At 37.0% G+C, this 22,445-nt stretch overlaps 1 protein-coding gene across 4 annotated transcripts in view; it reads right to left on the minus strand.

The window, feature by feature from the left end:
- TTC7B (tetratricopeptide repeat domain 7B) overlaps positions 1 to 22,445 on the minus strand; it is a 149,946-nt gene that overhangs the window by 13,221 nt on the left and 114,280 nt on the right. For 3 of the 4 annotated variants that reach the window (XM_076345269.1, XM_076345268.1, XM_076345271.1), the window contains one exon: positions 20,162 to 20,364. In XM_076345269.1, coding sequence (XP_076201384.1) covers positions 20,162 to 20,364 — 203 coding nt within the window. Of the gene's footprint in view, positions 1 to 7,116; positions 9,216 to 20,161; positions 20,365 to 22,445 lie in introns of those variants that run through there. The other variant, XM_076345270.1, reaches the window with a different exon arrangement.

A 22,445-nucleotide genomic window follows, 5' to 3' on the forward strand; every position in this document is an offset into this window, starting at 1 on the left:
GCTAGCGATTGAGAGACTTGTGCCAGCCGCTTGTAGAACGCTTCATCCGCCCCTTCATCCTGGTTGGGTGGTCTATAACAGACTCCCAGCAGGATATCTGCCTTGTTGGCCTTCCCCCTCATCCTTACCCATAAACACTCAACCGTATCATCATCACAATTGTTGAGCTCTATACAATCGAAACACTCCCTAACATACAGGGCCACCCCACTGCCTCTCCTTCCTCGCCTGTCCCTTCTGAAGAGTCTATAGCCATCCATTGCAGCACTCCAATCGTGAGAGTCACCCCACCATGTTTCTGTGATGGCGACTAAGTCATATCTCTCCTGCTGCACAATGGCTTCCAGCTCCTCCTGTTTGCCGCCCATGCTGCGTGCACTGGTGTAGATGCACTTGAGCTGGGCTATCGATTTCACCCCTGGCATCAGCATGCCACCCCATCAGTCTAATCCATGGCTGTATTTCAACATTGCCTGGTTTCAAAAGCAAGGCTAGGTTTACAACTGCATCATCATGCTACCTACAGAGACTCATAGGTGCTGTTTGATACTGTTGCCATTATTTTCCAAGTTTTGAGTCAAAGGGTCAGAAGTTGAGAAAACTGTATTTCTGTTACTCAAGACATAGGACTAACGTAGAAGTGCTTTCAATAGCCAAAAGAGGAAAACCCCAAATCCTCCAAAAATGGTACAAGTTCAGAATAGGCTGGAGAAACAGAAAGCCTCAGACCAACGTTCTTGAAACGAGGAGCTTCAAAGTCAGCCCACATAAGTCAATATTCAACCATTTGAACAAAAGCTTGATTTTTCACAAGAACTGAGGATACTCGGAATTCAGTGTCCTTACTCCACTGCCTAAAGACTAGATTTCCATTTAGTACATCTGAAGGTTCCTGGTTTTGAAAGCTTGTGCTCCACACAAAATTATCACTAATGTCAAGAAGTCCATGTTCTTCTGTCCACCAGTCAACCACTGATAGAATCAAAGAATAAATAATAAGAAATAGCAAGCAACGGCTTTTTAAGAAACTGTTTTTCATTAATGACAGTTTTTCTATAAAATCACAATGAACATACTGGTGGTATGTGGCTTCTGGAAATAGTAATTAGAAAAATTGATCAAATGTTCTAATGAAGAAATCAATCTGAAGTCAGGGGAATAGCTTGTGTATCGAAGAAAAATCAGAGTTGCAGATCCAGTACTTGGTTCTGTGGTTAAAATTTATAATTAATAGAACTGTCAGAGTTCAAATTGAGTACTTTGGAGATCTTTAGCTAGATTGTCACTCTATTGAAGGCTAGCACTTGTAGTCCATACTTGTACATGCTCAATACTACACAAACCAGCACGCACTTGTCTGAACTTTTGAGACTATGGAAAAGGCATCAGAAGTGAATGATACTCTTCTGAAGTACCTTTTTTGCATTTATGCATGCACATTTCTCTCAAATATTCTGACAAATGCTGTATTAAATATTCAGAGTCAGAACTGCAGTATAAGAGAAAAGATGACCAGTCCTTTCATTACTAAAATAAAACAGAAATGCAAAGATTAAAGCACATTACTCACATTTTTCTTCCTTTTGCCCTTAGCCAAAGAGACTTTTGCATATAGAAGCATGTACATACATAAGTTATAACTACGGCTAATGTCACTCTTTCGAAAGTGTTATGACACGGCAGCAGCACATGCTAGATTGGCATTGCAATAATCTCCAAGAAAAAGAGGTTATTTTTAATAAAGCATTAATAAATGTATTTTTTTAATAGCATCCCCAGGAAACAGACCATTTCCCCACCGCCCCCAAAGCCGATGCGAACTGCCTTCTGCTTCTCAGGCCCAACAGACTACAATGGGAAGAGCCATCTTCATGGCATTTTGCAAAAACCTCCCAGCATGAGAGGGAATGCACCCCATTCCTCCCCCCATTAGATTCTTAAATGAAAGGCAGAAGTTGTAGGTACATTGCTAACCTGTCAGTCTGACAGGACAACTGCCAGCAGATCCATCTTTAAGAGAAGGCTATTTTCAGTGTGAAGCGAAAGCATACACCCTCCCATCTATGCACTATCAGGTGGAGATCAGAAGAGCCAAACCCTAACCATTGGCTAAGAAAGGGCTTTTAGCACTGTCAGAAAAACAAAACAAAACACTTCTTTATATACCTACTTACCTTTCACAAAACCTGAAGAAGTTGAATATACTGAAAACTAAGGAAAAAAGGTTTGGACAGTTAAAGAGAGAAACCCAAACAGCAGTATTTTGTAGAAAAAACAGTAAAAATATTTTTTTTAAAAAGCTAAAAACAACATTAATGTACCTCAACAAATCAGCTTTTGCTAATACTGATCTGGAAGCAAACAGATAAATACAAGTGAAGTATCACCTACCCTTTATAATTCAACTCCATAGAAGCCTATCAGGTTTTCTCACAACTATCTTTTTGTGGATCATTGTTAATTTTTTACCTAAAACTTGCCAAAAATAAGGTATTTTCAGTTTAATTAACATGAGATCAGAAAAGCCCTTTTAGGTCATTCCTTTTGCTCCCCTGTTGTTACCGACAACCTCAGCACAGGATATCTTGTTCCACACGATGTTTAGACTGTAAGTGCTAGGAATCCTCTTCAAATCATTTTCCCAAAATTTTCCATAGCCATTTTTTTTTTCATTTGTTCCAGTGCCAATGTCACCTAGCCTTACTTTGATTATACTTATTTGTCTCATGTTTACATGGAGCATATATTATTGTTAAAGTTTCCTACTCCTCCCAGAAAATGCTCCAGAGACTTTCCAGTGCTACAGTTCAGTCAACTCAGTGCTCACTGTGTATAAGGACAACACTGATCCAAAGCTACAGGCCAATTTTCTCATTCAGCCACGTTACTTGGGATTACAAGAGAATCACAGGGCCAGCCTGGGAGGAAACCTCAAATGAAACCTATGCTTTAGTTCACACTGAGGGTACGCTTGCCCTGTTGGCCAGCCTCAACTGGTTTTACTGGGCATGGCAGTCTCCGTATTTTGGGGACATGAAGGAACCAGCGGAGGATGAACACCACCATCTCCCATAAGGGAAGGAGAAATCTGTAGGCTTACAAAATTAATGGTGAGACTACACTGTTGACAAGATGATGACATTGATAACTGGAACAACATGATGTCTTGTGTTGGGCTTGGCCAACTCATGAACAATGAAGATGTAGCTCTTGTAGAACAATGGAGATGTAGCTCAGATCAACTAGTACCCCAGCTCTTTGCCCTCTCCAGTCATTTCCATACTCAGTCTTGCTCTTGCATTTTATATTTGTGAGTCATTGTATTTCTTTTTCTGAAGGATCTCCAAGTCTCACTTTTAATCAAACTGACGCCTTTCTCCTGCAACTGCTCTTCCCAAGTGTAGATAGTACATTAACTATCCTACAATCTTTTGTTAACTTAGGTTTCACTAAATACTACTGGACTAATGATTTGTTATTTCATTTACTAGTTCTTCCAGAATTCTGGCCAACTCTTCCACCAGCAAGTACTTGCCACCACTTCCGTACTTTCATTTCCACTACTAATTTTAGCTTTGCCATCCATGATGGATATCACATTCCTGTTAAAGATTGAAGCAAAACACAAGTTTAGTGTGGTTATAGACTTTTTATAAATGGTTATCCATCACTGCACTGATTTCCACAGCATGTTAAATCATATGCTGCAGCTGGTTTATGGCTCTTGAAATCCATTTTCCGAACTGTATAATACGTTAGTGCACAAAGTTGGAATCTGCAGAGAAAGTGTAATTCCAAATGCCATTTCCCTCTCAGTCCTTTCCTTTGGTTTACTATTGTCAGCTGACAGGCAGCTGAAATAGATTTGAATCCTGCTTCCCCAGTGTCAGAATCTTGTCCATTTGAGTCACTTTTCTAGTTCACTGGAGCACACTTGGCAGGAAGAACACAAGAATGGCAAAAAAGGCACTCCCACACAAAGCTAGGATTTGATCAGAATAAGCAAACCGGGAACTTAATGCTCACTGAGCAAAGAGCTGAAATGGAGAGTGGCAGCTTCCACTTTCAAGGATAAGAACTACAGCAACAGCGTGGGTTTGGTGGGGAAGGTGGGAATTCTGGAACTTAAGGCAGCTGCTGAGTGTGGGGTGAGATGCAAACATGTCCTACCAGCTATTGTGTTAAACATCCATGGATTTTATCTTTGGCAAAAATATTCAGCTATGTTACATTAAATCGAATGTAATGCACACGGCAGAAAGACTGCACCTACTAATAAAACTTCCTCCAATTTTAGGAAGCTTAGGGTTTGATTCTGCAGCAAATGAGATGACTTTGGATGCCCAGGCTAAAGCAACATCACTTATTTTCAACAGAGATCACCAGCTGGCTCACACTATCATATCAAAATTTTAAAGGAAATTAAGTTTGACGCGTCAATTACTTTAATAGATCTGACAGCGTTTCATACTGGTTTAGACTTTATATTAAGAACAGTTATTTCTGGCAACTGTAACCTACCAACTTCTGGCTAGGCATTCAATTAACATGACAAAGCATCATCACAGACTGCATTTGTGTCACAGCATTTCATAGCCCTCTAGTAAGTCTTTGGGTCTGTGACCCTCATAATACCATCTGTTCCAATGCCATTGTGGCTATCGCTTTTTCAAATAGTCATAAATTAAAAACCAGACAGAATCCCAAAGAAGCTATTGTCAGCTGTCAGGACAAACTGTAACAAGGACCATGAAAAAATTGGAAATTGAAATGGCTCTGCAGCTGACAGAGGTTCACTTGCTCGTCTTTTGAACATTTGTAACCACTTGACATCTGCCTCAATTTATTACTTGCCTCCATTTAGAAAATAAAGGGTTTTATTTTTAAATGAGAGCATATACTTTTAAAACTATGTCTTTATTTTAAATTACTTATTTTAAGGTAGCAAAAACCACTTACCAGCAGAGAAGTTTTAATTCAGAAACCAAGGCAAAAGCAGTCCTCTTTTTTAGTAGGTCAGATCACCTCTGATAGAAGGCAAGTATTTTTCCAAAGTGCTACCTAACACAACCTTTGTCCACGTAGATTTAGAGCTCTGAAACCGTTTTCACACTGTGTATTGCACAGAAGAAATTTTGAATCTGCATGATTATTTTTTTTAATTTTTACTTCCCTAGCTCTTTACTGATAAGGTTTTTATAACACAATTCACTATTTTGTCTAAATATGTTATGCTATCAAGTCATATAGCTAACCAACCTAATGTAGCAGAATACATTATGTTACGTTCTGGAACAATTTTAGAAAGTTAACTTTTAAGAGCTATCTCCATGAGCACTGACTGTAATGAAGCCTGGTTTGGTTTTCTAATGACTGTGTCTTATATCCCTGCAGCAGAGAATTTACAAACCCTCACTCTCATGTGTACTGCTGATATCTAATAAAAATTTGAAATTATCAAACAGCCTCAGTAGTCTTTCCTCCTGCCTCTATTTTTATAATATTTGCACAAGCCTAAATTATTTTTTACATCATTCCCTCTTCTGTCCAGATGAAACCAGCTAACGAATTTAAAAGTTATGAAGGCAAAGCTGACAAACACACACACACACAAACAATAATTATTTAGTAAGCCCGATTTCCTAAGGATATCAGTCTTAAACAGCAAGTTCAATGTGTGTGATATAAACAGTGTATCAGCAGTGGCTGTGGGAGATTGAACACACTGAACTGCAACATTTATTTCATCAGCATCACTGGTTAAAAAGACTAATCAATTAATTACAACACAGGAAAAAATTGAACTCAAATGTTAATTTCAGATACATCCATAAAAGAAACATTCATAACTTCACTTATTAAGTTTAGTTCCTGGGATAAGAGGGAAGCATTTAAAAACTTTGGGATTTTTCATCAAAGTATTTAGAAAAAAAATTGAAAGAATCGAATGTCTGCATCCTAATGGGCCTACTAAACCACGCTATATTGCTCAAGTGTTTTGGGTAGTGTCTTTCCTCGCAGTGCTTAGCTTTTAACAGTGTGAACAATGTTTGTGTTTTCATATTTCTGCCAAGTAAGTGCTTTGCTAATGAACTGCTTTGCTTGGTTCATCTGAGCAGTACTAAAAGACTAAAGATTTCTTCCAGGTCAAATGCTTTATGTGAAGATATGTGGCTTTTGAGTATGAGCACTCTATTTTAACATCTCAATGTTTTGCTAATACTTCTTTTCCCTTTAGTTCTATGCCAGTTCTTAAGAAAGAAAAGCCGTTTCTAAAAGCAACTTTAAATTCAACGTAAGGACTATTTCTTGAAAGCCAGCTTTCTCGAAGCACCACAACAGCATCTATTATAATGCAGCATTTCTCAGGTTTGTATGAAAAAGCCACACGTATAAACTACACAGGTTTCAGGTCAGATTAGCAGAAAGAAGCTGTAATGCATTGTTATGTACAGAGCTCTTCTAGTTTCCCAAGACTCTGATAAGTGCATCTTAGTACAAAACTACATTCAACCTCAGTATCTGGACAATAATAAATATTTACAACCATTCTGACAAACTTTAAGGTATTAAACTGCCCTCTCTTGTTTACCTCCCACTAATCACAGAGTGGGAGCACAGAGTTATCGTTTGCCACATCTTACTGTTTTCCTTCCCCAGAGGGTATTGCCCCTCTTCAGAAAAAAGCTGGCCTGAGAAGTCTTACTCAAAACTGTATTTATTGCATATAACGGTAGTTACATGAGTACACAGACAAAATAACAGCAAAAGGAAATTTATGACATCAGTTCTCCAAATATGACTCATGCTACACATGAATAAATATGCAAGAGGCTATAATATCCTTCAACTTCCCCCAAGGACATAAACCAAGACTTAGTTCTTTTTTGTTCAAACCCAGGTAGGAGTCTGATTTGTAGGACAGAAGGATGCATCAAAGCATAGACCTGAACAGAACATCTGAGAAAAACTGACAACCCATTATAATGAAAGCAGCAATCCTTTTTCCTTCAGATCTCTATATCCACAGACTTCATATTTAGTGCTGGTTTGAAATTAGCTTTTCTTGAATTTTGAACTTTCTACCGAGTAATAACGTAAGATAAGAAACAAAGATCTATGAAAGTAGTTTACCTTTATTAACTATAGAAGTACATTACTATAAAACAGTGCTAAGTTTAACTGAGCTCTCAAAACCAGATCAAAAAGGAATCACAGAAACAAAGTACTGATGCCACAGATACTTCTGAAACAGTCTGCTATCCAAACAGCCATCTCCTTCACCAACCATCTCGGCTGCAATGACTTGGGAAATATTATATTCATTGAGCAAATCCAAGACAACATTGACAAAGCCTTCCAGAAAGTAAGATAGTTGGGGGAAAGAGAGATATAGGTAAACAAACTGATTTATTATTTGAAAGTATAAAAAGTTCTGCAATGAATTTGAAACAAGGGCCTCATTTTACTTGGCTGAGCTGAAATGGCTATCAAGGAGCTGCCTTCACTTAAACTGCATGCAAAGGCAGTAACTATCAAAAAGATAATTTTCACTGATAAATGATAGAGCTGTTTTAATCATCTACATTTTAATAGGAGGTCCATCAGTGACAGTACTAAATTTAAATATCATAAAGGAAAACCCTCCTAAAGTCTGCCAATCATTTGCAAGTCAAAACTCACAAAAGACACCCTGCAAGCAGCAGAAATGTTGATGATGCTGCCCTAACAAGATTGACTGATACATTGGAGATCCCTGTGGGGAAAATTATTTTCTTCAGAGTGCAAACGCACTGGAAAGAATAAGCACAGGAATTAAATGCAAGTCCCATGAATGTGATGTTCAGAATAAGAAATCAGGAGGCTTGTATTGTATTTAAAGCTAGGTAAGTCGCAGCATCTATGCCTCAGTTTCCCCATTTCTTGACTGGGAATAAATAATACATACTTCAGGGCAAAACGTATTTAAACTGTAACATGTTGACCACTCAAAGTTGTTATGAAAACAAATACCATAGCCTTTTTTAAATATCTAGACTTTAGATTTAGAAAAAGAGTAAAAGAGATTTCAGTCATTATCTTACTATCTGCCATACCAACTGTCTTAGTTGCCATACTATCTGCAGCCACTCAACTTAGCCAGTTACATTTTTATTCCTCTAAACTTGCTCAGATGCTTAAATATTCATGCTTTAAAACATAAAGAGCTGAAACTAAAAATGCAGCTATGCAACCAAATATTAAATATCGCATTCAAGATTTAAATCAGCTATTGGTTCAACAATGTAAAAATTTATAGTGCGTAGGTTAAAAAAAAGACTATAACTAATGTTATTTTTTTCAAATGCCAAGAGTTGTTTGCAAATTCAGTGTTTTAACAAAACATACAGACTAGATTCGTACGTATGTGATTAACTGTTGAAACTACAAAGCTCTTATCTTTTTGCTCTCTATAAAGTCCATGCATATTAATATCAGAATTAAAAAGATGCACATCAACACTGCACTGCTGATTGAAAAAGTGATGAAAGCCCAAAACAGCTTTCTGTTTTCAAGTTTAGCATTACTAAGTCTCATTCATTATGTATTTTTCCACTCATATCAGTTTAGCCAAGTAGCTTACCATAACAGAAGTGGCATTAGAAGTGATAACAACTCTAAATCTGCATTCGCTATGTCTCATGTAGAGTGAACTTGGATTGAACACATGGTGGGCATGTTACTTGCAGACAGCAGAGTACTGGAAAGAGTCTAGTTTTGGAAAACATTGATCCTTGTGCTTTTACACATAGATAACTGGCTCAAGCAACTAAACTGTACAACATAGCCTCTGATATAGGTCTACCCAGTACCCAGGTTAAACATGGTCAGCTTACTATGGCTTCAGTGAGCCTGCAGTGTTGACCAGACTTTTCGGTCATTACCCAATTAAGTCAACACAAATTGAAACTCAGACCATTGTTTCACAATGCCAAATGTACAGCATCAATACCAATTTACCAGGACACTGGCTCGTAACTTTAGTGTTGATGTTAATATTACATCACGTCATAGCAACAGCGTGAAAAGATCCTTTATGCTCAGCAGAAAATCAGATTAAAAAGGCATCCAGACTTTCAAAGTAAAAGTAAAGGAATTTTCTTTTCCAAGCCAATGTAAAACCAAAAGCAGAGAGATCCAGATAATCAAGTTGTGAGAACTGGATTATCTCCATCCTAGAAAAGAACAGAAAAGAAAAATAAAAGAAATCAAAGACTAGCTAGCGAGTTAATAGCGAAAGCATTTTTACTACCAAAAAGTAGTATACTGTTTGTATTTCAGAAAGAAATTCAGTATTTCAGAAAGAAAATTATTATTTCAGTTTTCTTAAATTACATGCAAGGCCTTAGAACAAATGTTGAAGAAAGGAATGGTTAATGGTAATAGGGAAATGGTAATAGGGAAAAGCGGAATAAAACACAGTATGTGTTTGTCACTGGTGAGACACTAAGCTAGCCTGTACAGTATTTGATTAGATAGATTAATTCCGGGGGGGGGGGGGGGGGGGGGGGTTGTAGAACTAATTTGTCTGGTTTTCAGTAAAGTTTCAATATAGCTGGATGTAGGAAAACGAACTAGAGATGGCATAGAGCAGCCCAAGAATATAAGAATGAGCTAAGAACTAGTTTCCACTAGTCCATCCATCCAATAGGGATGGATGATGGTGAGCAGACTTCAAGGTTTGGCCTCAGGCCATATTTTAGTTTAATTTATTGTCTTAGCACATAGGTATCAAGAGTGCTGATGAAATTTGATTGCAATGAAGTTACAGTACAGAAGCAGGTCATCCAAAGGCTTTTAGTAAAGAGCTCCTGCAGTCCACAGCTTTGGCCACAACGGTTTTACTTAAAAGACCATTCTCATCTCCTATTCCCTAACTATAGTTACAGAAGACAGCAGTCAGTTTTGTTCAGCGAAAACACCGGCCTTTTTTAGTGACATCCAGTACACAAGGTGGCCAAACAGCATGTCTCCTCTCCCCTACTGAGAAATCAAGAGATGGCAGCTTTCTGAAGAATAGTAGCTGCAGACAACTTTCTTCATACCATTTGTTGCTAGTCGTTGAAAAAATATACTCTAATATGAAGAATAATGGAAAAATAACCATCAAACCTTAGAAAGGAACACAGTTTTCAGAGTCAGACAAAACACACTTCAGATTTTCCCATGAGTTAAAGCTCACTGAAAGAATTGCTTTCTCTGTTAGTTTGATCATCTAGATTAAAAAAATATCCTGACATAAAAAATAGTCTGGCACTAACCTTAAAGGCCAATTCTTTAACTCCATCTAAAACCAGTCAGCTACCAGAAAACACAGTCTCTGTTTAAAGAAAACTAATCTTGGAGAAATTACAGTATGCTCTTCATACATAGTAAGTTGGTTGAATCCTTCCAAAGTTCAACTCATCTTTAAACTGTAGACTCATGAGCAGGGGAAGGACTGCTAAGTACAATACTGGCTAGCAGGGAAGTAAAGCTTCAGTAAATGGAAAAGAGGTTTTCAAATAAAATTTAAAATGAGATGAGCTGGAGAGATAAAGACACATAAAAAGACTGTTCCAGACTGGGGATTTGCAGAAAAAACTCTGTACCAGAGTAGACAACTTATCTGGGGAATGCAGCTGTTTGACATAACCCTGGCAAAAGCAAGCATTAAAATAATTTCCTGAGGGACAGCTGCTTCCAGATCTCTAGTTTTGCATTAAGGTAGGCCACTTTCTGCTTGATGAGGGTAAGATAAAGCACAATTTTTATGAACAAGTTGTTTATAGTTCCTAGTTAGAAAAAAGGAATCATAATTGATTAGGTAACTTCTGGTCCTCTCAAGAGCAGTCTGTTGTCTCAGGAAAAGGCTTATGCCAAAGCAATTAAGCCCCCCTGTGATAGATGTAAAGCAAAAAGCAAAAGGTAATTTCATCAGTGCACCAGAAATGCACCTGAAAATTGCAAGAGATTTATAGCAAAATACATGCACTGATAACTCCTGCGCAATTTTATAATAATACGTTGTTATAAGGGAGGCTGCTAAAGAGCTAGGTCTCAGACCCTTGGCCACAGTGCTGCAAGTTTCTCACACACATTTACTAACAACCACAACTAAACCACATAGAATGGTTTGTCTCATTCAGATTGCTGTTGATGGTAGCATTTAGTTATATTTCACCAGTATGCAAAGTTATGCAGCACAAGAAAAGGGGGAAAAAAAAAAAAAAAGACAACACAGGTAGATGACTTCACGTCTCCAGTGTTTTCCTGTAGTTAATGAGTTCTCACCTACAGAATTCTACAACAGAACCTTTCTCAGGAAAAGGAAAACAAAATCGCTTTTGTTCATTTAAAGTTGAGGATCGCTGCTCTCCCCAAACTTTTTCACATTCTTTATATTTACCCCAAAATAAATCCTTAAAAATATTTATTAATTATATGAAATTCAATTATAAATTATTAGATGCCAGATGTTGCCTACAAGAAAAAGCCCTTAGAGACTACAGGAAAGACAGCCGTGCATACCAGGTGCCACATAGCTTTGACTGCTGTGTAAGTTCTCAGCTCCAGCTATAAGATAATACTTTAATAAATTCAATGAGCACAAAAATGCCCAGAGAAGCAAAATAATCGTAATTAGCCCAGTGCATACTTCAGCAGAATGACCTAATTTAAAAAGTGTTTTGCAAAGCAATTCTCATATTGAAAGGCAATTATACAGAGCAAAATAAAAACTGTATTTTTGAGATCCATGCAAAAAAGCACCAACAAATATCCATGAAAAGGGATGTAAGAGACTACAGAGGATAGTAGGGAATAGCACACATTTTCAATTTCTTCCAGGCCTTCTCTCATTTCCATTTTATTATTTTTTTAAACAAGGGGAACTTAAATATCAAGAGCAACTATTAGCACTTTACTGACCTGAGGCCTCCTGTCCATATCCTGAATTACTGGGACTAAGACTACTGACATTTTCATTCTGTTACATTAGTCTTGCTTGTTAGTATTTTTCCACTAGTAAAAATCTGTATGTTTTTTTTCCCTCCATCCTCTTTTAGGTGGCCAGTTACCCAGCAAAAGGCACGGAGGAAAAGGCAAACATTACTTTGGATATCAACAAAACCCAAGTGATAACGACTTTAATGTAGTCAGCCCATTAGAGGGTAAAATGCATAAAGAGATAGAAGGACTCTGGAAAGACTGTTAATAGGAATTACCCTTTCCAACACCTACAAAAAAAGCCTGAAAAAGTAATTTTTTCATTATGCTGTGATCAGATGCTTTTACTAGCTTGCTGGTCTGTTCATCATCTCTACTTAGTACGATGAAAAAGGAGATACTTTCCATGTAAACAACTGTAAAGAGTCATAAATATTTTGTGTTCTTCAAATAATATTAGACACATCTTTGTCTATAGAAGCCTCAATGCAGATCATTACGGTATACTTGAAACTCCCATGAGAAAACCATCCAGAGAGACAGAAGCCCAAAAACTTAATTTGTGAAGATCCCAACTGAGGCTTTTCAGTTGCATTGTTTTGCCACTGACACTTTTGTATGGACATTCCCCAACCATATTGCATAAGCCGGCTGCATGAGGAGAGTGGAAATATTCTGGAATTAACTGGCATGGCACACGGTTTGGCAGCACCTCACTTTTACAGTGCAAAGACAATAAGATGTATCCAAAATATTAAGGCAGGTTTGTAGCAGAGAATATATGTATACATACATATATGTGTGTATTATACATGCATGTATGTAAGACGAGTGAATACAGTTGAGAAAGATAATCTTTTGCACCTTCCTTCCATGATTACCATGGAAGTGAGGGAAAAAAGAACAAAATCTGTGCTTTATAGATTTTTACCACTGGTAAAAATAAGGAAAGTCTTGCATAATAGGAAGACTGTAACAAGATTTTGTCCACAAACAAGTGTTGCCATCAAGTTGTCTAACAGAAATCATTACCTCTACCTACAAAGCTTGGCTTGCTTGCATTCCTAGAATCACAGGATGACTGAGGTAGGAAGGGACCTCTGGAGATTGTCTACATCCAAACTCGAAGTAGAGTCACCTAGAGCGGGTTGCCAAGGGCTGCGTCCTGTCAGATTTTGAGTATCTCCAAGGATGCAAGACTCTACAACCTCTCTGGGCAAGTGGATGTATCTTACACGTATATCTGAAATACTGTTACCATGACACAAATGGTATGTGATCATACTCTTGTTCCCCAGCTCTTTGCCTGTCAATTACTTGAAACGGACACTGTAGGGCAGGGAATCCCTCCTCAGATGCTTTGTTATGATGTGTAGCAAAACGAAAGCCCTGATCCAGACTGGACCACTGTGATCTTTGGATTTTATTCCTTCAACTTGAAACAATACTTGGTTGCTACCTACCAAATTATGATATTTAACCCGTACTTGCTGTATGTGAAATGAATTGATAATAGCTCAGTTTTGATAATAGAACCCAGTTCAAAGACTTTATGCCATAAAACATGAATCAAAGCTCGAGATGAACACTACTTGTATTCTGAAAATTGAAAACAAAGATTCTTAAAATCTTCCAAGCAAGGAGAAGCAACTTTGGAGTAATACTGCACACTGCAGACTGACCTGCTGCAACAGTGAACTGTGATGTATCTGATGGGTGGAATTTTATCAGTTCCACACAATACAATAAAAACACTGGAACGATTAATGACCTGCCAAATAAAGAGGACTAACTCTAGCCAAAGCATCCCTTCCTTCTGCCAGCATCTACCACTAATTAATTTTCCATTTTTTAAAAATGGGGACAAATAGAAGTGATAAAATGGTTTCTGGCAAGCTGAGCCTGAATTGATAAACTGTGGAAAAATCTATCACACAGATTACAGGAAAACAGACAAAAACATAAAGTTAAAACTGAGCATACCAGGCAAAAATCCCTACGTTAAAAAAGAAAAAGAAAAAGAAAAAACCCCTCACTTTTCAATTCAGAGAGAAACTCTCTTTCAAATAGAAATCTCAGGAAAGTTAATTAAAAAAATAGATCTAAAAAACACTTTAAAAAGTTACAGAAAGCTGCCTTAACCATTGCTAGTAGATTCTCAATAAATACTACACCCCAATGGCTTAGATTCTCCATCTTACTCCAGTTCTGTTCAGTGCAACAACAGTGCATGCTCCACAAAATCAGATTACCTTTGCCTCCTCAGATATTCACAGACTGTCTAAACCAAGCAACGAATCTAAGCCCAGTTGCAGTATTCCTCTTGTAATGGCTGTCAGCTGAGGACAGCACAGACAAGTTGAAGAGTCCTGATAGAGCTCACTCTCAGGTGGTGAAAAGCACCAAGAGTGGAGGTATTTTCTTGTTGAAAGATCTGCTCCTGCTACAGCTGCTTTAAGCCATTTGCAGTAAACACAGGGTAATGTGAAAAGGAAGTCCTTTATGAAGCAGGACCTATGTTTTCATCAGCCCCAAAATACCACTTTCAGGACAACAGTTCTCAGGGGGTCAGCACAGACAGTCTTGCCTGAGTAAATGGGAGCTCACTGCTTCAAGTTATACACAAAATTAGTGCAGTAAATTCCCACAGTCACTTTCTGTTTTGAGAAGAGCAACTAAGTTCTAGTTTAAACTCAAATTTGTAGCAATTATTGTTGTCAAATACTGAACAAAAATAGATGTGCTTTAAAAGAGTACTGTAAAACTCAAATAGAGCATCCAGGAATTAAGAAGTTCTACGGATCTTCCTCCAATAGTAATCTTTAAGATATAAATCAGTATGAAATGGTTAACTGCTCTACTTGAGCTCAATAACACTAAAAATAAAAGGAGATAACTTTGAAACAAACAGGGAAAAAACACTTTCTTGATTGTTCACCTTGATTCACACTTGGTTATATTTCAAAAGCTAATGACTGTGCAAGTTGGTGTTATGTACTTTTTTTGCACTAAGCACTGATGTTTTTCTGTTGTAAGGCTAAAACGGGAAATAATGTTTTCAGGGCAGAAAAGAATATAGCCTGTGAGTGCCACAGGGCATGTGAAGAATTTAAAGTGTATTGAAATGGCCCTTGAGTCACTTGAACGCAATGGGTGTGTTCCAGGTTAAAATGCAAGTAGAACTGCCATTGTATTCTCAGAGTGCAGAATGCGACTGCTTGAAATATTCAGATATGACAGTGGTCAAATCACAGTAAAATGCCTTCTGTAAGGAGCAGCAACTTTTTGGCTGAACATATGTTTTGCTTTCTCTGCTTTCTATGAAATAACCTTGGAGTTTCTGAAGGGCAATCCCACAGTATTTTACTAACAAATCTAACAAAACCAATTACCATTATTTCTCCATTCTTCTTCAACCACCGTGTGCATAAGGATGCACTTAGAGAGCAAGTCAAATGAGCACAGAGATTTGGCATTAGCATTTAGCTCTATGGTAATCAGTTACAACACAAACCACCCACAAGAACCAGCCAAACGTGCTTAGGACAAGCCTATGTGGCCTAAACCAACAAATTTTACAGTATAGAGGCGTGACAATGAAAATCAAATGAGTTAGTGAATGTTCCCCAGATGAGGTCCTTGTTATGAAAGGAAGAATAAATACTAGAGAATACTGCCTCACTGAAGGAAAAAAGTTAGTTTGGGGGACTGTGTTTAGTCTTTCTCTTCTCTAACTCCCCTGACCCCTTCAAACAGGGTCTGAACTCACGTTTCTAAGGTCTTCTCTGCTTTTCCTTTCTTTCACTCAGCTCTACATCCTTGACAGGCTCATAAACACACACTACCCATAGGTACTGCCAGGCTTCTTTCTGGCAAAGTGTCTTTGGGTTGGAAAACAATGTAAGAAGTCAATGTAGTTAGAAATAAATAACAATATATTTATAACGGAGAGGTAAAGCGCACATAGTTAATCTAAGCCTTAAGAGATCTGACTTAGTTCTGCATAATTATAGGAAACTTTAACAGATAGCTAACAGTGTGGAGTGTGGAATGTAATTCTTTAAGATAATGCTTTTTGAAAACTGATTTCTACATGGGTAATTTTGGATAAGTAATTTCTCCCTTTCTGTTTTAGTTTTCTACTCTTAGAAGCTAAGCTACTAATAGGATTAACTGGCAAGTGCTATGATGAATTACTTAACATTAGAAAAATACTAGAGTCTTCTAGGATTATAATGATATACAGATGCTGGAAAAACTATTTCATGCCAAAGCTACATTTAGCTAAGAAATTTTCAGCCTGAGAGAGAATACACAGATTTCTTTCCTGGACAATGGGTTGAAATATTCATTGCCATTTCAGGCACTACTGAATGATGGCCTGTTTCAGGACTTTTCATACGTCAGCAGTAAGGGCTACTTTCCACAACAGCACTCTGACTGCAGGAGATAAAAGACTGTTTATTCTTTTTTCACAGGGGAGGAAAACAATGACAAAAGCAGGAAGGCAGCAGTAATGCAGAAATCTGGAGGTGATGATAAAGGGTAGGGAGAATGGAGAAAGTTGTTCAAATAAATCTATTCTGGACAAAATCAGGCAGGTGACAACCAAGTATGTATGACATTCAATTGAAGTGCGAATCATCATTTTTCAATTTAGTAATTAAAGAAAATTTTAAATTTCATTGGGTGTGATAAAAAGTGATTTGAAATACAGAACACAAACTGAAGTATTTCAAACCTTTAGAACACAACTTTGCTTTGTTTTCCCCAAGTGCACTATACAACCCTTAAAAACAAGAAAGGACACTGCATTTGTTCAAAAGCATTGCTGCTGCACTCGGTGAAGTACACTTAATTGATACTGACATGTTACTGCTTCACTCTTGACATCTTGCGAGCAGTCAGAGCTAGCCAAATAGCAGGCTGGTATAACCCCTGGCTTGGAGAAAATTTCAGTTAGCGACAAACGGTAAAAAAAAGCACCTGAGAACAAGGCAGATCTTAAAATGAGAATTGCTTAACAGAATACAGTGAATGAACGTATAGATTCAAACATTAACTGGAGGAGGAATAGTTTAGTTGCACAAGCAACTAAAGAGAATTTTAACAGCATTTCTCTTTGAAAGAACTAGTTTTGTTGTTCAGCTGATTTAATTAATAAAAACCCCAACATTTTAGAAGACGATAACTCTTCTGAGTCGTCTCTCAGAGGAGACTGAAATAGCAATGAGCATGAACACAAACACACTGCCCCCTGCAGCCAGGTCTCTGTTAGAATATCTCACATCTTATGTAATGTAACACTATAACCCAATCAGTTCCATTTCCCAAGAATTTTAATTAAGCAGAATACAGCTAAACAAATTGTCTTTTATTCGTGGATCAAGCCTCCACCATTTGGTGTCACGTTGTCTTAGGCATTTCATTACTAAGGCAAATACAGCAAGAGTTAACCTCTCCTTCCAAACCCTCCCATTTATCATTATCATTTTGTTGGTGAACAGATCTCTTGCACCACTCTTAACTGCTCCAATTTTCACACCATCGCCAAGTCCTCCTGTTTTTCATTTTAGTAAATCTTTAAAACAGGAGTAAATCAGTGAAGACCTTAGAGACAGCAGCATAATTAATAATAACTTGTTTCTTTAGAAAATTGTAATTTTAGACAAATATAGTCTTTTAACAGATCATACTAGCCCATAAAAGGTAACTGCATTCAGATAATACATTAGACTTCTGCAAAGAGCATGTCTTCATGGTCACATTAACAGAATATGGAGTCTGCATTCGAGACAAATGCAAGAGTCTTTATGCAGAAGCTCCAAAGCACGGGACATGCTGCAACTCACAGGAGGAAGCACATCAGTTCTCAAGCCACAAGACTAAACTTTCTAGTCTTTCTTCACACATTTCTTCAGTAATTTAGATTAATAAGGTTGTTTCTGTGTAGAAACAATAGATCGTATCCAGGAGTAAGTACTTAGAGTTATGGCCAAAAAGTTGTACTGAAAAACAGTAAAGCTTCAAAGTTTAATTTTTCATCCTTCTTACCACAGTGATGTAAAGGATGGTTTATAAATAGGCAAGAAATTGCCTATTCCAAGTAAGCCATTCTTGCTTATACAAATATAAACAAACAGTTTATTTGGTTTTTGTTCTTCTCTGGACAACTACAAATAATATCTCAAATCAAAGATCCAGATTTCTAAACCACTAGCATCAGGTAATTTTACTGAATGTCAGATATCACCTATTCTAAAATTTTAATTAAAAGAAAAAAATCCTTCAAAACTGATTTCAGGTTCAACTATTTCAAGTAATTTTACTTGGAGAAGCAGGGCTGGATACATATGCTACATGCTAGAACTTGTGCCATCCTTAAATCTTATTTCCTTTTTGTTGCATTTTATACATAAAGTTATTATGATCTATACTTGGTATTTGCCCAAAAAAAGAAATTCACCAAAGCTTATTAAATAAATCTAAGCTCTAAAGTAACTGTTAAGTTGAAACAGTAGCGTTTTATATTGCTTTCTAAGCATTGCTAGAAAGCCATATCATATAATTTTAAAATACCAAATTAAACACAGAAAATAAGGTGTCTTTTCACGGAACTTTGGTTCATAAACTGATTGTCAGCTTAGAATTGTGAATACAAATATTACAAGTTAATGTTTCAGCTGTTGTTATAGAGGCTGGTACCTCCACAGTGCTGTTGCTATAGTTCCCCTGCCACTGAGATCATATCTCTTTATAATAAATAGGTAAATATACACAAACAAAGTGTTGAGATGTACAGATATTAATCTATACACACAGGCAAGAGTAAACACTGCAAACTTCCTCCTCAAAATACTTTTTGCAATAGTCAAAAGATCAAGAAGGATACAGAATCTCGTACTTTTTCCCCACATGGAATTACATAGACAAGTATTTTTATAGCATACATCTTTAATATTTGCATTTAAGCAGCATAAATCTCTCAGCATCTATTCAAAATAACATCTGAGAACAGAAAAGGTCTAGAGTAATAGAGAAAGCTTTTAAAAACAAAATTTTAAATTATAACAATGCTTAAAAAGGACTGGCCAATCCAGTGAAATGAATAGTCATCCTCCAGCTTGCACTCAAACGGAAAAGCTCATAAAAAGGGAACCCGGATTGGAAACACAGTATTTTTCATCTCACATGCCTCTAAAGGCAGCTAATTTCTCAGTCATTCTGAAGAGCATTGTGTGTTTACAGACTATTTATTCAAAGATGGATTCAGAGGAGGGGCAAAAAGATACCCAGAAAAACATAAGCTTTCATTTTCACTGAGCTGCACTGCTTTAGGTCGACTGCCTGCTTCTTCAGAAAAAGGAACCTTTTGGCATTTGTCAGTAGGCTCAAATATCTTGAAATGCTGAAAAGGTGAAACAAAAAACTTTCCCTGTGCTGCCTTCCTATCTGATCTTTTGTCTCATATGTTCCCCTCAGGGATGCACGAGAAATTTCTCTGAATAATTCATAAGCACCTAGGCAGAAACCAGCTTCTACTTCTGAACAAAAAGATTGGGTAAGAAGCTGATTGCCGCTGTTCTACTCTGCTCTAGCTGGAAGAAAACTGGATTAAAAAAAGAAAATAATTCTCCTAACATAGTAAGCACAGAATATATACATGTATGTATATATGAAGTATATAAACAAACTTATGCATTTATGCTGGGGAAGGCACCTTTGTACTTAAAGCTACACATTCCTTTGAGGGCAAGACTGATTCTCTACCTTTCAAAAATCCAAGAAATCACATAGCATGAAGGTAATCAATCAACATGTAGAATTCAACTTTTAGTTTGGAATTAGATAGCAGAATAACTGGTCTTTCCTCTAGACTACAGTATCCAACTCTTCTCTCACCATAAGCCACCTTTATTTCCCAACTGCACTGAATATTAGGCAGATGCAAATGACTTCTTTTCCGCAGTCTCTGTTAGGACTGAAATAGTCTTATTGCCTGCAGATCCTTTTTATGTCCCAACACAGAAGAGAGAATAAAAAGCTAGAAAAGACTGTTTCGAAAGCTATTTTGCTAATAAGACTATAGATCCAAAACTCATAAGCTATGGGTTACCCACACCAAGTTAAGATTTCACAATACAATATCATAAGTTGAGACAAAAGTAGTTATGAATGTGGACTTAAGACTTACCAGCCTCTGCATGCTTTTCACATGGGTAGGACTAATAGATAAGGCCTCTTCATACCAGCGTTTGGCTTCATCGATATTTCCACGAAGTTCAGCCACCTGACCTCTCATGTAGAGAACATAGTGCGACATTGGAAAGAGATTAGCTGCTTCCTGGGTACACGCTGTGGCCTCAGCAGGCTTCCCAATTCCTATGTAGACTTCAGCTGTGGAAGGAATGTGAGGACCAATGCATGATTCTTGCTTCATCATACCATGACTAGATGTTGTCACGTGTGCTGTATTTGTAAATAGTTTCATTCTAAGCAAAGGCTATTTTCCTGAAAAAATTTTGCAGCTTAAGAGAAATTATTACATAAATTGTTTTAAATGAATTATTCTTTTAAGAAAGTTGCTTTTGTAAATGTAATAGGAGTTTGAACCTCTAAATGGCTGGTTTAAACACCAGAAAACTCTTTATAGTTTGTTGTTTTTAACTGAAGTCTGGGATTTTTTTCATTTTAGTTTCATTTTTAAGATGCGAGCATGCCAGTATTCCAGCACTATTTAAGAACAGAAAACCCAACACAAAGCAGCACACAGAGATCCTTACAGTAGGTAAGAAAACACAACTAATCATGGGGTTTTCTGAATTTTACGCTGACATTTACATTTACATTGACATTCCTAATGTCAGCCATTAAGGAAGCAGTAGCAATAGCTCCAGCTACCAATCACTAAATGGCAAGCCTGGTTCTAAGTTTCCTACTTCAGAGCATTTAAAAAGAAATATAATGTCATTTGATATGAAAAGTTTCCTATTTAAGTTAGCAGAACATGTGAAATGCTTAATCAGCATTCTGATTTGACAAAATTTGTTCATATTTCCAAGCATTTTATCTAAGATATGCTCCAAAAGCTAAGAACATTTAACTCTGTAGCTTTAAAAAAAAAAAAAAAAAAAAAAGGGCAGCTATATTTAACATAAATCACTCCTGATGAAAGCAGTTGAGTAGCCTGACACACACTTGTCTAAATCAGATTGACCACAGGGGGAAAAAAAGGTTCATTCAGTAAGTGATTAACAACTAACAATAGAAGAAGTATTTGCCTTCAATAGCTCTTATGACACTCTTCAACGCTGCTATTTCACTACCCTGCTGGATTATCTTAATCTCTTGCTGAAAGAGTGGGAGAAGAGAGGAATAAAGAGATACTAAATACAAGAAAAAGATATTAAAGGTTCTGGGTTGGGTTATCTATTTCTTTTACATTGGTGCAGACCCTAGAAAAATTGAGCCTCAAAGTAATTGTGTAACTGCATTCTATTGTATCACACTGTACAAGAGTCTTACAGGTTAAGGTTTAAATCAAAATGCTCCATCAAAACAGCAAAGTGATCTATTGCTGTTCAAGACATGCTTCTCACTGTACAGTACAGGCCACCCATCTTGGTTTAAAGGCTGTCAGATCAGGATCTCACACTACAGTAGTGGATTTGGGATTATGCCTAAAACTCTGAATGGGACTGATGTTTGAGTGACTTTAAAGGAGCTTTCTTCTGAGATAATTGCATCAAACAGACTGAATAGTATACCTGACTAGTCAACTTCAGTACAGCAGAGTATATAAACCTTAACTTACAGGTGATACCTGCTATGAATAGTGATAATTATGTTCATCAAAATCAATTTATAACAATGACTAACAAAACCTGGACTTTTAGTAGCAGTTGGTGAGTAAGCACAGTTTAAAGGTCCTACTCATCTTCTATTTTTTTAACTGATTTTTGCAGGGTTGCTGGAGTAAATTCTTTTCTTCCTCTAAGACCTGATCCTATTGATGGGAGAACAGGCATTTTTTTTACCAGAAGAGCATTATTTTGCTCCTCAGTTGACTCAGTGATTTCACAGAACACATTCTACCTAACATAAATAGTATGTCCATGTGGATGTATGGATTAATGTAGTATATTTTTAGAAACTAATGAAATGCTTTTTGATGGAAAAATGTCTCATCCACATGAAGAACTAACACATGAAATTGCAGATCCAGCGACACTTTTTTCCCCCCAACCCTGAAAGAACCACCTCACCTAGTCAGAGATGGTACTGTATAACTAAAGAATACCAAACTTGGAAGATAATGAAGGGATAACAGTTTTGAAAATCTAAATCTAAATTTGGGAGAAATTAAATTTTTCTAGGATTTTACTTTTATTAACTGTTGGTAGAATCCAAAGAGTAAGTTGTAGCCATAATTTGAGAGCTGGACATACAGCATAAAATGTGAATTGTACTGAGAGGTG

The sequence above is a fragment of the Aptenodytes patagonicus genome, chromosome 7, assembly GCF_965638725.1.
Source record: "Aptenodytes patagonicus chromosome 7, bAptPat1.pri.cur, whole genome shotgun sequence".
NCBI classification, from domain to species: Eukaryota; Metazoa; Chordata; class Aves; order Sphenisciformes; family Spheniscidae; genus Aptenodytes; species Aptenodytes patagonicus.